Source organism: Anolis carolinensis, chromosome 2 (assembly GCF_035594765.1).
Source record: "Anolis carolinensis isolate JA03-04 chromosome 2, rAnoCar3.1.pri, whole genome shotgun sequence".
In the NCBI taxonomy this organism is placed as follows: Eukaryota; Metazoa; Chordata; class Lepidosauria; order Squamata; family Dactyloidae; genus Anolis; species Anolis carolinensis.
Window position 1 is genome coordinate 75,547,342 of NC_085842.1, and position 16,173 is coordinate 75,563,514.

At 36.9% G+C, this 16,173-nt stretch overlaps 1 protein-coding gene across 7 annotated transcripts in view; it reads right to left on the reverse strand.

The window, feature by feature from the left end:
- slc6a1 (solute carrier family 6 member 1) overlaps positions 1-16,173 on the reverse strand; it is a 118,975-nt gene that overhangs the window by 45,541 nt on the left and 57,261 nt on the right. For all 7 annotated transcript variants that reach the window (XM_062969994.1, XM_003217668.4, XM_062969995.1 and 4 more), the window contains 2 exons: positions 2,112-2,538; positions 381-512 (listed from right to left, as the gene is read on the reverse strand). In XM_062969994.1, the coding sequence (XP_062826064.1) occupies positions 381-512; positions 2,112-2,349 (370 nt within the window). In that variant the 5' untranslated portion in view covers positions 2,350-2,538. The remainder of the gene's footprint in view (positions 1-380; positions 513-2,111; positions 2,539-16,173) is intronic.

Genomic DNA, 16,173 nt, shown 5'->3' on the forward strand with positions numbered 1-16,173 from the left:
TAAGTAGTAGTATTTTGATCAATTTGGAAATGTGCTAAAGTATGAAAGATGGGGGCATTATGACTGTAGCTGTAATGTTTGCACTCTGAAACTGCTGTTAATGCATGAGATGTGATAGTGTGTACATTACACTTATAGCTGAAATAATTTTTAAAATTAAAAAATCTTATTTTCTTTTGTTCCCTCAAGTTTTAAATAACAGATATTTAATCAGTAGTAACACTGATATCTCAACTTCATGATCATTTAAGTATTTTCATTATAAAACAGCTATAAATTTAATACAAACTTTAATTCTGTAGTGTAACCTTGAACTGCTAGTTGAGAAAAAAGACAGCAATAAATTAAATAATAATAATACAGCTAATTCAATACAGTACCTTTAAACATTGGAGCAAGCTTCCAAACTCCAAGACCTCCTATGGACGTGTATTGGCCAAGTGAACATTCCAAAAGAAACAGGGGAACTCCAGCAAAAATTAAAGTAAGGAAATATGGAATCAGGAATGCCCCTGAAAGGATACAGAAAAGGAACAATTTAAACAAAGAGTTTTTGTGATTTTACTAAGTGCAATGATGAGCATTGATTTCAATTTTCTCTTTAAATAAAGCAATCGTTTTAAAAAAAAAATTGCAATATTTGCTACCGTCACACATTTGCGGGACACTCTCCAAACTCTAAACTCTTACTATTGTCAGGAGTTGGAACTAAATTCAATGTTGTGCTAGAGTACTCTAACCCCATACTACTTTCTCCTTCTCTCCTCCTCAACTCATGCAACTCATGGAGGTCTAGCCTGCACCAAAATCTGCTTTGGAGAACTTCTCAGACCTCTATAGTAGATGTTGTCCTTTCAGAGCAGATTTATAAGGGCCTTATTGCCTTTTGTCTCCAAAATTCTGCTAATGGAACCTAGTAGTCCAAACTTAATCACTTTTTAGTTTCACTAATTTCTCTAGGACAAACCATTAACAGACTCCTTAGCTTCAGTAACATGGCTTGTTTCTCATTTGATACTATATGTTGTTGTTTACTGCTGTCATGTGGAATTTGATTTATGATGATCCTATGATAGAAAGACATGAGCTTATTAATATAACTATTTCAAGAGTTCTGCTATGTTTCTGTGATGTATGGCCCGAGTCACACATTGTACAGAGGATCTGTCATTCAGTGATACAGCACATGTTTTGCATGTAAGGTCTCAGATCCTATCCCTGGAAACTCTAAGAATTGGAAAAACCAATACTTGAAACAATGGAAAACCAGAACCAGTCAGCACCAATGACACTGGGTTAGCTGGACTAATTTCTGATTGAGTACATGGTAGTTTCCTAGGCTCTTGTGCACTGATACTGCATTTTTGTCTGGTTTTTCAATGCATGAGAGAAGATACATATTCACCAAGAATTATTATATTCAGTTTGCTACTGAACAGCCAGGTCTAAGCTAAACACAATAAAAGACTGTAGGCTTTTGAAATCAAATGAGACTTCCTTATTCTCATTGGCAGCTTTCTTCCAAAGGATAAAAGCAGATGTTCCCAAAGTAAACAACTGTGGTTATTTCAAAAAAGGCTGCCCGCCACAGCTGTTACCAGCGATAATGATATATAATTGTTTGAAGAATGAACCAAGGTAAATAGTAAGCGGATCAGTTCTCACTAAACTTTCTGGACTGCTCAAATTGTACTGGATGCTGGCAGAAGAGACTCAGCTTACTTCCCAAGGAATCTAAACAACTGGGTGGAGATATATATATATATATATATATATATATATATATATATGGATCAGGTCTGCAGTGCAGTAATGTTTTCAAATGTATTGGCTTTCCTTCATTGAAGTGACCACTTATTCTGATGAAGACATCCTGTGGCATACTGTCAATAATGCTCCAAACTGTAGATTGGCACAGATTTCAATCAAGGTATTGGCAGCAGTGTTCAAAAATGTTTAGCAAGTCTCTCTAAAGAGCATCTTCATAGCTTTCTAAGATCTATATTAGGAACTTTAGTCTGTCCTCATGTGTACCTTCTCTACTGCTGACATTGAGTGCTAATAGGAAGTCCTGAGTTATACTAAATAAGTTAATGAACCAAATTATATACCTCCTCCATTTTTTCCACAAAGGTAAGGGAATCTCCACACATTTCCTAAGCCAATAGCATAGCCGACACAGGACATAAGAAAGTCAAATCTCCCCTTCCAGGTGTCTCTGTCCGGAATGTCTCCTTTTGACTTCTGCACCTTCACTACCAATGTCTTAGGCTTGTCATTGGTGATTGAGGCATCACTGAGTTCTGTGGAGATTTGTCCATCAGCTACTTTTGTTCCATTTGTTGCCATGTCTCTAGGTTTAGACTGAGCGGCTCTCGCAGCTGGACGAGAAATGTCAGCACCAGTCCACGTGGACAGCAGCTTTGCGGCTCTTGACTGCCCAGTTAAAGATTGATGGGGTTGTCAAAATATCAGTAGAGATGGTGCTCCAAGTATTAAAATCCAAATAGGTATCTTGCAATAGGTGTCTTTATTAATCTGTAAAACAAGATTAGGAGACATTTATATTTGCTTGTCTAAAGATATTGCTTGCATGCAACAACATTCAAAGCCTTCAAGTAATTTGAATAGTCCTTCAATCTGCAACCTTGATTCAAAAACACCAAATGCAATTACATTTCTTATCTAACTACAGAAGCCCTTCTGGGAAATAATAAGAATTTACCTAATGGCCTCCATGAAAGAAATACATAGAGTAGGGAAAGGGATGCATGGAGCAGGGAATGCATAAACCTATACAGTACTTGTTTTCTTAAAGTTAAAAGTCTTTTAACTTTTAACTCCATTCATTATGAAGTGGGAGTGCCAGGAGAAGCAAAAAGAATGAAATAGAGATCAATTGAGGCACTTATTTAAAAATATTTTTGGTAAAGTATTACAGTCTTACTCATAACTAAAACACAGAAGATATTTTTCAGACGTTCACTGGCCCTTTAAACCAGGAAATATAACTTCATAGCCTGTGGGCTTAATCCAGCTCACCATTGTCTCCAGTCTGCTTCAGGTAGGTTTCCTGGTCAATCCTACCAAAAGTCCTATCATTTCAGAAAGGTAACAAGGCAGGAGAATGTTTGTAAATGCGTATATGTATTTGTTAGTTAATTAAGGTCAGATGTGATTTTATACACTGTATTGTAAATGAGCATTTAGGTCTTATAAAAGTTCTGTTGGAAGGTGGGAGAGACACTTGGAAAGTTAGAGATTAATTAAAATTAGAGGTTAATTAAAGGAGGGTTTTTGAGAAGATAGGTCTTTTTGACAGTGAGGATGCAGTCCAATTGGAGTGTGTTGATGCAGAGTTGAGGAGGTTATAGTAAGTTCAGTATTGTTTATTATTTCCAATGATGTTGGCTCACAAAGCTCCAACTTATGTTACCTGGCTTCACTACTACTTCAATTTCCACAGAATAGGAAATCTGACAGGGCCAATTCTCTCAAAAAGGAGCTACTATATGTATACATTTTACATGATTCTGAGACACTGTAAAAAGAGTCACCAATCGTTTATTCAGTTTCTATGATAGTCAGTGTAGGCAAAAATATTTCAATTTCCAAGTTAAGCTCTGGATTCGATCTCCCATCCAATCAGGCAGCCACCAAACCAATTAGTGTGAATTTTCCCACTTTAATAAATCAACAAACTTGGATCCAAACTGATTTTTTTATCATACCCTGAAAATGTTGCTACTACATATTTTACTAAGGTGACTGAAAATCTTAGCAGTGCATTAGACTTTGGCTCAAAACAGAAGTATGATAATCTTTTAAATCACATTATACATAAGTATGTCGAAGTACATCAGTGATTTTTCAAAATTGTTTTTGCTATGTACCATCAAGTTGTTTCTGACTTATGGAGGCCCTGTTATGGGGTTTTATTGGTAAGATTTGTACCGATGGGATTGCCTTTGCTTCCCTGTGAAGTTGAGAGAGTGACTTGCCCAAGGGGACTTCCATGGCCAAGTTTCTAGAACTCTGGCCTCCAGTGCTGAAGTACCATGCCACATTATAATATAACATCATAAATACAAAGCACAAGAATATCATTTCAATTTTTATTATTAAAAAATCTCTGGAAGATAGGAAACTATTTAGTATGATGAATGCAGTAATATTTGTTTAAAAACTAATGAAAACTTTAGTGATAAAATCCTAGCTAAATTGATCTCCCTCTACTCTTGAAGTGCAAAATTGTTCTCTTTCCTCTTCAGTTGCATCTTAGAGTAGAAATAGTACATTTGAACAAATAATCTTCAATTTGCTAACCCCAAATGTTAGCATGCTTGCATTTTGTTTCACAGATGTGTTCAGCCATCAACTATTTCAAAATTTGTGAATTTCTTTTTATAGTACAAGCTTTTAGCTATTGCTAGAACTATTTTACACAATGAAAACCACTTTATGCATAGAACCTAATGAAGCAAAACTTAGTAAAGACAAAATTATTAGGACAAGTTTAAATCATTTTGTGAGTCCCAGAAATTGTCTATAGTCTGGAGTATGATGACTTCTTTTGTACCTCATAATTCACACTTGATAAGTATTTCATTTTACTATTGTGAACTTTCATTTTGTTTTTTATGACAAACTCCCAACTCTATTAGCAAGTTTTATACATCTTTCATTAATTCCATTATATCGTTCCCAAGATAAAAATAATGAGCCAATGAAATTGAAAATAAAAAGGTGAAAGCTGAATTGATGATCAGTCTGGATTTTTAAGAATGTGCCAAGAATATCAGTTGCATTGTATCCATTTGGGTTTGTGAAGGATCATGGTCTAGAAATCAAAGCAGAATTCACTTTATCCTCTAGCACAGTGGTTCTTAACTTGGGGGTCCCTAGATTTTTTTGGCCTTCAACTCCCAGAAATCCTAACAGCTGGTAAACTGGCTGGGATTTCTGGGAGTTGAAGGCCAAAAACATCTGGGGACCCCAGGTTGAGAACCACTGCTCTAGCATTTACATGTTTTGCCACAAGTGGTGCTGATGTAATGCTATGGAACAATAACCACCTTAACTTGTCTGCAATGTCAGCTAATTTTAATGTCAAGAAAGAAAAATGAAAATAGAAAAAAAACTCCTTTTAAAAGAAAAACAACATAGTCATTTGAAGTTTGTTTATTTTTAAAAAAACTGAATGCAGATTTCAGAGTTGGGTTTTGTGCAGACAGTGGATAATCAAGAAATAGTCTTAGAAGAACCAGCCTGGTATAGTGGTTTAAGTATTGGATTATGATTCTGAAGACCAGGATTTCAAATCCACTTGTTGACCATGAGCAAGTCATATCCTTTATACTTCAGATGAAAGCAAGAGCAAAGCTCTTCTGAACAGATCTTGCCAAGAAAATTCCATGACAGGATGACCATAAGATGAAAATGATGCGAAGACATACAACAAAACAACTGTAAATATTAGTGTAATGTGTGTGATAATGGCACAGATGCAAGAATATCCAGCTTGAACATTAGAATAAACATGTGTTTTACAAATTGTATTGCCCTTGTTCTCAGGGACAATAATACATTATTTGTCTTCCCAAATTCAAATTAAGAACCGACATTCCAAATTTTAATTCAGAATATTGCATGTGCTGTTTTCTCTGGAATGCAGTCCCCTCTCCTGAACATCCATACACAGGTAATGAAACTCATTTCCATTTCCCAAAAAATACTGTAACACAATCCACAAGGAATGTACATTTTCTTGTCTGGGGGAACGATTAATGATGATCATAGAATAACACGATCAAAGCAGCCTGAAAGAGCTTAAACATTATTTTCTAGCACCACCTGCTGAAGGAAATAAAGAAGTGCTAATATGACATTTCTATTTTTGCAAAATATCCTAAAGGCATCAGATAGCCTGGTCTTAGCCCAGTCATAGCACATTTCTACATGGAACACTTTGAGAAAGAAGTCCTGGAAACAGCAACAAAGAAGCCCACTATATGGTTCAGATTTGTGGATGTGGCCATTTGGACCACAACAACATCATCCACCCAAACATTCAATTTATCATGAAGAAAGAAAACCAAGAAAATTTTGATTTCTATATGTTCTAGTCATCTGCAATCCAAATCAACAATTGGTTACACAGTTTAAATTCAAGCCCTGGTAGGCCATGCAAACCAAATCTGTGAACCCAATCTCCTCCAAGGTTAACCGAACCACCTAAACGGGGCTCTTCAGGCCAATGGGTATTCTACAAAAGACATCAGAAGAGCTGCAAGACCAAGAACAAGTCATGAGAGTAAAAACAAAAATCCATCTGGAGGAAAAGTGTTCTTACCATACATCAGGGGAACCACTGAACGCATAGGGAAGCTGATGAAGAAACACAACCTAGAAACAATCCACGGACTCACTAAGAAAATCCAATAAATGCTATGATCAGTAAAAGACAAGAGGGATCCTCACATCTCTGTGGTAGTCTCGTGTCAGACTCTGGGGGTTGGTACCCATCTCAATTTTTAAGCCGAAGAGTCAGCATTGCCCAAGGTCATGTGGCCGGCATGACAGCATGGAGTACCATTACCTTCCTACCGAAGCGGTACCTATTGATCTACCTACATTTGCATGTTTTCGAACTGCTAGGTTGGCAGAAGCTGGAGCCAACAGCAGGAGCTCATCTGCTCCCTGGATTTGAACCGCCGACCTTTCGGTCAGCAAGTTCAGCAGCTCAGTGGTTTTACTGCTGAGCCACAGGGGCTCCAATATGAACATTACAATGAAGCTATTTCACAGTAGGTGAAGGAATAGCAATAGTAAACCTTTTTCTGCATAAACAACAGGGTCCTGGCACCAAGAGACTACCACTTATTTATGATCTAAGGTTACTTTATTAAAGGTCAATAAGAGCAAAATGTAAATGCAATGCACTCGAGCTGAAATATTCAGAGTCTTCATCAAGTAGTCTATTGTGACATTATTATTCTGTTTCTTTCCTGATCTCATGAGAGCGAACAAAATAGTATGCAATGAAATGCATTTGGAGGGTAGCCTCAATATACTGGGAATATAGGAGCAATTTATCTAAAATAAAGAGCTGCAGGTATGAAACTATGATATTCAATTTGCTTCTGAACACCTCTGAAGTCTCACAAAAACTTTTTGGTGTGATTTTATTTTCAAATTTAAATCTGAGTGGTTTAGTTGAATAGAAGCAGTGTGAAAACAAAACATATGGAATTGTGTCTAGTTTCTCACTCAGAAATGGCATTGATACCTCAATTATGAAAAAAACCTACATTTCTTCCATTGCACATTTTGAGTCTGGGCTTTGAACAAAAATAGTGATTTTTTTGGAAGGGAAATTGAGGTTTTCCCAACAATTAGAATGAACAGAAATTTTATAGGTAATTTGGGCTTAACCCTATAGCATATTAACGTGTTAACCATAGACTTAGATTTCAACAAATAGCATGTAGATTAGTTCATTTTATTGATGTTTTAAAATCTGATGTATGCAGATTAAAATTGAGCTCCATTTCTAAAAAAAATTACACCAAACCAATTTATTTTCCTCCAAAAATGTATATTACATTCAAATATTCCAACTTTAGCTTGAAAAAAAATGCTAAGAATTGGTGGAAGGTGACTTGAAACAATAATGACCTTCAATTAGCATCATTTGAATTACATGCATGCTTCTCTATTAAATTTGAGTGTATTAACATTTTCATTTTTTTCCAGTAATTCTTTTCATTTGTATGCTACATTCCTAAAATAAAATTCTAAAGCAACCCCCATCTTTCTCCCTCTCACCCTCCACATATACTTAATTAAAAAACAATTTACAAGACTCCAAAACCACAGTACAAGCATGCCGCTGACAAAGAAGCTGCTTTTTACAAAGCCATTTTAGAAGTACTCCAGCTCCTTTCCTTGTCTTTGGTCTAGCTCAGGTATGGGCAAACTTCGGCCCTCCTCGTGTTTTGGACTTCAACTCCCACAATTCCTTTTTAAAATATATTTTAATTGAAGTTTTACCTTATAAGATAGAGTAAATTAACATCGAAAGTGTGAGAACATTTGATTGTGTAGAAAGTAGGAAAACTGAGATTAAAAAAGGATCAAAAAGGGAGAGAGAGAAAAAACCCAAAACCAAAAACAAAGCTAAAGTGTCCATATTTATATAAAAAAGAAAAAAAATCTGAATAGTGATATAAAAATGCAAAAGTACTTGGCAAAGAAACACACCAAAAAGCAAAAGCAAAAAAGCATTAGCACTGGCATTAAACACTTCGAATAAAATCACTAGGTTAGAAGTAGCTGACATTGGTAATGCTCTAACAAAGAAGTGCCAAAAACTGTTAAACTAAACTATCATTGTTGTTCCAGTACAACAGTTGGAAAATAAAATAATAGTAGTAGTAGTAGTAGTAGTAGTAGTAATAGTCAGGATTGCCAAGCAGTATGTCATCATTTGGTTAACAGAGAGATATAGAAGAATAATATAACATGCATTTATGATAAGTCTATATTTCATTAAGGCTAGTAATAAATCATGTTCTTACTCCTAGAATAGTATATTTTTGCTTTTTAGTACATTAAGAATATTTTTAATATATTTCCTTAGATGGTAGAATATAAATGCCTGTATTTCAGGCAGAATTATCCTATGGTCTGTTGTATCACTTTTTTATTTTAGGAATGTTCTTTTATTAAATAAAATAAAACATAATAAATTATAATATGCAGGCAGTGAGTCAGAGCATTTCTACAAATATATAGACTGGGATGTCTTAATGAAAATACCAGTGTTGAGTCCATCCTGTTCTGATTATACTACCTATTGTTCCAGAGGTCATCAATTAAACAGTCTAGCTCCCTGCTTTTCTAGTAAAGCTCTCCAGTAAGATATCCCAGAGATCTCTATGCTTATCAGATATTCCCAGGAATATAACAATTTCTCCATAAATATGCTCAGTTAGTTTTCTATTTTGCACAAGGTCCAGAATCCCTTGAAATCCCTGTTCACAAGCCACCAGTAGTTCTTTTGTTCTTCATCATGACTTTTTTTTTTACAGGAGGAAGTTAAACAAGTGGTGAAAATTAAAATTTATAATAGTCAAATTTGAAACCCCCACGTTGAAATAGTATTTCCTTCTAAAAACCTTTTGAAGGGCTCCCAGTCTTTCCTAAACTCGGAAGGGTCTTTTGACTGGAGATACCCTGTCAGAATGTCCATCTCAGCCACCTCCGTCACTTTCACGATCCAATCCTCCATTTCTGGTGTTTCCTCCAATTTCCAGGCTCGTGCATAAACTATTCTCGCAGCAGTTGTCATCAAAGTGAAGAGTTTATCATGTGGCTTCAGCAGTGATGTGTCTGTTATTCCTAGCAGGAATATTTCTGGGTGCATGGGTATTTTTAGCTTTAGTATTTTTTTCAGTAGTTTTATGGATCTCAATCCAAAAGTTTTTTGCCTTCTTACAAGTCGACCACATGTGGAAAAATGATCCTGTTGCTTGTTTACATTTCCAGCAAGTATTTTTTAATTGTGGCTGCGTTTTGGCTAATTTAACAGGTGTCACATAGGATTGATAAAACATTTTGTAGAAATTTTCTAGAGGGGAATAGCTTCTGAAAATTTTTATTTTTACTTTCTAGAGGTATTCCCATTCATCTAAGCTGATTGAGCAGCCAATTTTTTTGGCCCATTTTACCATACACTCCTTGATATATTCATCTTCTGTGTGTAATTTTAACAGGAGACTATAGAGCTTAGATAGTTGTTTATTTCTTGATTGAAGTATCTTATCAAGGTCTGTCTTTTCTTCTTCAAATCCTGTATGCACATTTTTTTGATATTGTTGGTGTATTTGTGCATATTCAAACCAGTTCATGTTGTAGCTCTGCTGGTTTATTTCTATCATTGATTTCAGTTGGAGGTTATCTTGTGTTTTCTTGAGTATTTCTGCATATGTTGGTCATCTTTTACTACCCTTTGAATTTCCACTTTGTTTGAAAGCTTCTTGGATCGAGGTCCATTGTGGTAATTTTGTGTAAATATTTTTTTATATTTGTTCCAAGTATTCATCAGAGTTTTCCTAATTGAGTGTTTATTAAAGTTTGAGTCTTCTGCCACTTTCCCATAAATTAAGTATGCATGTAAGGCAAATTTTAAACTATCTCCTTCCAGAGTTATGAGACTTTGATTGTCAAGATGGATCCATTCTCTTAACCAAATCAATATAGCTGCTTCCCTGTATAATTTTAGGTTTGGGAGAGCCAGTCCTCCTCTTTTTTTAGTGTCTTGTAAATTTTTCATCTTTATTCTCAGTTTCTTCCCTCTCCAAATAAATTTTGTAAGTTCAGCATTCCAATTTGTCATTTTTTCCCCTTTCTGGAACAAGAAGCATAAACTGGAATTTCATCATTGAACTATTAAAGAACCTAAGATATGGGGGGAAATTCATTAACGGAATAAAAGCCATATACACAGAACAAAGAGCCAAAATTAAAATTAATGGAGATATGACTGAAATGTTTCCAATACAGAGAGGTGTGAGACAGGGATGCCCCCTCTCACCATTATTATTCATACTCGCAATAGAAATCCTAGCAAGAAAACTACATCAAGATGATGACTTGATTGGTATAAAAGTGAAAAACCGAAAATATAAAATAAAGTTATTTGCAGATGACATTATTTTAATGTCAGAAGAACCGTGGAAAGAATTTCCCAAAATGATATGCCTGGTCAATCAATTTGGATCAGTTGCAGGTCTTTCAATCAATTTACGCAAAACAAAAATATTAGCGACAAAGTTAAACAATAAAGAAAAAGAAGAATTAAGTCAAGAAACAGGAACTGAAATAGCTCTCCAAGAAAAATATTTAGGAATAAACATAACAATGAATAACAAAGATCTGTATAAAAATAATTATGAAAAAACCTGGAATGAAATAAACAATGATCTGAAAAATGGATGAGTCTGGATATCTCTCTCCTAGGACGGTGTCACGACCCAGGCAGCAGAGCACCAATAACCATACACAGAGGCCAGAATCTATCTAATATCTTTATTAAGGAAATAAGTAAAGGCAATAAAAATAAGTGTAGAATATAGTTCAGAAGATGTCCTTTCAGGAAAGGTCAAATATAGTCCAGGAAAACAATGTCCAATATGAATTAGTAAGGTCCAAAGTTGTAATCCAGTAACCGAAACACTCACTTTGCCAAGCAGAGTGAGGGGAGATGACAAGGTCCTTTAATCCATGAAACGTAGGCAAGGCAAGGAAATAGCTTGATTCTTGGTACACAAAGCTTGATTCAAGGCAACAAGGAACAAGGAACAGGGACAAGATCCGTGGTAAATACTTGGCAAGGTCCGGGAAGCAAGGCAAGGTCCTGGAAGGCAAGGCTGAGTCCTAGGAAACAAGGCAAGGTCCGTGAAGCAAACAAGGCTGGGAACGTGAACGAAGGCTTGGAAACAGGAACGAGGCTTGGAAACGGGAGTAGCGCTGTCCACACACAACCTACTCCAGTAGCTGACGAATTGACTCCGCAAGATTCCTTCGGGGCAAGGAACCTAAATAGGGTCTCGTTTTCCCACCAAAGAACACTTCTCTGGGGAATCAGAACCGAAAGTCAATCTCTGTGTCCAGATGCATGACTCCCTAGAATTTCTCATGGAAGCAGTCTTAATCAGCTGAATGCCTGGCTGCGATTCTCAGGCTTCTGCGATTAGCCTGCTGAACTCCTTTTTGTTGTTGATAATAACTACGGCGAGAAAATGGGGGAGATTCTGACTCAGGGCTTGTTTGGCAGATTTCTGGAAGGCAAACCTCTTGCAGGTGCAAGGGCTCCAATTCAGGCTGGGAAAGTTCCAATTCTGGCTGAAATGGTGGAAAACCCAAGTTTTCCTCTTCATCTGTCACAACAGCGTTAGGAACGGGACTACATGGCCCATGAGTCATCACAGACGGATAGCTACAATAAAAATGAATATCTTAACTAGTGGCTGTTAGGAATTGTGGGAGCTGAAATCCAAAACACCTGGAGGGCCAAAGTTTGTCCATGCCTGAGCTAGCTAGAAGAGGGTGGTGGGTTTTGTTTGTTTGTTTGTTTGTTTTTTCAGGATTGATATTGAGAGAATAGTGAAAGAGGACTGGAAAGAGACTGACTATCAGTGTTGAACTACAGCAGCATGTCTGTAATAAATAACACAAATAAAGGTTGACTTGATAAATAATGGTATTCTATAGTCTAATTCAGTGGTTCTCAATCTGTGGGTCCCCAGGTGTTTTGTCCTACAACTCCCAGAAATCCCAGCCAGTTTACCAGCTGTTATGATTCAGTTGAAGGCCAAAACATCTGGGGACCCACAGGTTGAGAACCACTGGTCTAATTCATCTTGCTGTAACTGTGTGTGCTCATGCACAACAGGCAAAGTAAGAAGCTGCTTCTAGTAGAATAACTTACAAGCATTTGTGAAGCATTTTGAAAAAAATATAATTTCCCCTTCCAAAACAGAAATCACAAGTAAACTAAAAGCTTTTGAAAGAATAAAAAAATCCTGGAATACATTTTGGAAGTAGTTTTCAAGTGATCTCTAGAAATCTAAAAAAAAAAATTGTTTCCTTATACAAAGCTCATCTGGTCTGGTTGTTTCATCTCACATGCATATAGTGTTCGTTTGGAATAAAAGGTTTCCTCAAATGTATCGAACCTTTTGGGGAGGGGAAGGATTTGTATGTTTGGCATAAAAAAATCTTTCTCTATTTTTCCATGTTATTTCTATCTCTAATACCAGAGGAGTTTCTGTTAGAAAAGCAGGAACACATTAATATTGTTAACTGAAGTATACATGTGAATGAGACACTTGTCACACTACTGCCAAATCTCCAAACAACCTGTATGTATGAACATGTGTGTGCATGTAGTAAGAGGTAAACCTTTTTAAAATTTGCACATTTTAAAAAAAGAATAAAAATCTACACACATACACATATATTCTTTTGAACAATGCCTCCTACTATACAAGCATTACTTGTTCCCTATTATACTATTCCCTCCTCCCATTCATCACACTGCAGTGACCTCTAATCCTTTGGGTCAAAGAAACTCATATGCAACCCTGTTCCTCTTTCCCACTGAAACATTCTCCCGTTCTTCCTTTTAGCACAACAATCATTCAGGGCCCTTCCACTTAGCCATATGACCCAGAACATCAAGGGAGCTAATCCACAATATCTGCTTTTAACTGAGTTATCTGAGCTCACATCACTATCACATAAGTAACATACACTACAAGAATAGATTTAGACTCCTCTTCCTGTCCAAATACATCACAGAAGGAGTTCAAATGCATTTATTTTCATCTAACCTTTCTATGCTTTCCTAACCCATGAGATACAGTGGTTACATTTCACTATAAGACGGAGAGGTTAAATTGTAGTCATGTGCGCAGTCACCATTTCTGCCATTTAATCTGTGTTTCCGTACTGTTTCTTTCATTTGGATGGCACAATACAATACCCCCCCCCCCCATGAAAATAACTGCAAAATAAAAATAAAGTTTGAACAGTAACCGTTTGTGTGCCTCCTTTTCGTGAACACAGTTTAATCTTTTTTATTAATCCCCCAGCAAACAAGAAGTAAACCCTCATTTACTCTCCTCTTCCAGGAGGTGATCACTCTTCCTTATCTGCAAGTGGGAAGCCTCCTTAAAATGTCTTGGAGAGTGCATGCATGGCACCTCCTCCCTCATTCCCCTCCCGTTCCCATCATTTTTGGCAATTGCATGGTTTTGTGGTTGTGTGCAGAGTATCATTTAGCAGGAAGAAATGGTGCTCTGCCTGCCTCCCCCCTGCTGCTCCTCCTGGAGAAATTAAAGGGCTGGGCCAGCAAGGGAGGGGGGGGGAGATAGAATGTTTTTAAGGATATTTTATTTATAGATAGAAAAAATCAGGGATAACCCAAATGTTATAAAACTTAGTGAGCTAAGTGTGGTAGATGTGCCTTCCTTGTGTGGCGATTTTCTTCCCTCTAGCCCTAAAACTGAAGGGAAGGGGAAGGCTGTCCATGTTGGGCAATGGTCCGAATTTTTTTGTTCTTTCTGACCTGGAACAAAAAAACTCATTTGGAAATGTGCCCCTTTTTGGGCGAGGTGCTCGTAAACAATAACAGGGCCTTATGAATGAAACAAACAAACAAACAGATAGCGATTCCATACAAATGCACAAGACTATTAAATTGTTTTCACCTACAATACTTAAGGATAAGTACAGTTTATGTTTCTGAATATAAATGTAACTGCTATGAAACAGTAAATGGAAGCATTATCAGGCACTTCCACACAGCCATATAACCCAGAATATCAAGGCAGCTAACCTAAAATACCTGCTTTGAACTGGATTATCTGAGTCCACACTGCCATATAATCTAGTTCAATGTGGATTTTATACAGCTGTGTGGAAGGGGTAATCTTTCCACAGAAGCAAGAGAGAGAAGCAGGAGCACACAAGCTTCTGGTAGGTGGGATTCACTTATTTTGGTTTAGAGGTCTGAACATGTAGCTTTCACAGGTAGTGTTATCATGTCTGAACACAGCCAATCCATATGTAAAAACCGAGATGCTGGGATTTTGGTGTTCCCAAACCCCACCTTCCATTTTTTAATCCATTCAAAACTAAATCATTTAAATAGGAATGTCGAATGAACCTGAACACTCAACATACCAAAAAATGTATTTTACAAAAGAACTACCAAATGAACATATTTGGGACTTTAATGCCAATTATAAGAGAGAGAGAGAAATCATCTTGGAAAGGATGAATATCTTAAATTAGAAAAAGGAATACATTCTGTACCTTTGCATGTCTTGAGAACCATGAAAACTAGGCCTTTATTTCCTAAGGCTACATGAACGCTTTGTCTCTGACTGCCGTGATTCTCTCCAGCTCCTAGCAGAAATAAACCTCAGGCTTTACCGTCATGTCTCTCTACAGCAATTCAATTACTTAGGCTGCATCCACTCCCGTTGGCTGCTTTACTGCTACACGAGTGACTCTTTATATTAGCTGCAGCTGGGCTAGCTGGTGCCTAAAGGCATGGGCAGGAAGTAACAACTGCAAAAGGCTAGAGAGGCAAAGGGTCTACACATTTTGTACATATTAAAACCATGCTTCATTTGTCAGTAATATATCAATAGCTAATTAATTATGACTATAATGTATGTCTAAATAAGAATGGATATACAGCACTGTCACATGTATAGATGAAACACGGATTAGAATTCTTCCTTATATGAGTTATAGCTCATCACATATGGAGGGGACTAACTTAGAAATGGTGGATTCAGTCCCTTGCACAGCTTGGTTTCATTGAGAGTCCCATTGGGAACTCTCATACATGTTTTATAAGTGATATGGTCTCAGGAGTCTTCCTTGAATTTTGCAAAACTGGTTTTATTCCACTTTTTATTTACACTATTAACCAAATATGGGTACATTTTCTTATATTCTTTTTCAGTTTAAACATTTTCCTGGATCCATACTAGGAAACATGTTTTGTTTCCCCAGCTTTGTACCACTCCCAGCTCCATACAGGCCCTATCTCACCTGATACTCCCCACCCACCTCTCCTTTACTGAAACTAGCTAATCTGGGGAGAACCACCATGGTATAGTGATTTGATCATTGGACTATAACTGTGGAGAGCAGGGTTTAATGCTGACTTGGCATGGAAACTCACTGTCTGACCATAGCCAAATCATAACTCTCAGCCTCAGAAGGCGGCACAGGCATACTCCCTTTGAACAAACCTTACCAAGGAAACCCTGTGATAGATTTAGAAATGACTTGAATGTCCACAACAACAAAGGTTATCTGGGGGTGAGGGAAGGAGCTGAGAACCGCATTCTGTATCTTCATTGGCTTTTCATTTTTCTTTGCCTTCATGTGTTGAAGGGTAAACGTAATTTTTGGTGGGGTGAACTATTCTGACATTGAAAGTATATGAGGCCCCTTCCACTCAACTGAACAAAATCCCACATTATCTGCTTTGAATTGGGATAAATGGCAGTGTGGACTCGCATAACCCAGTTCAAAGCAGGTATTGTGGGTTATTCTGCTTTGATATTCTGAGTTATATGGCTGTGT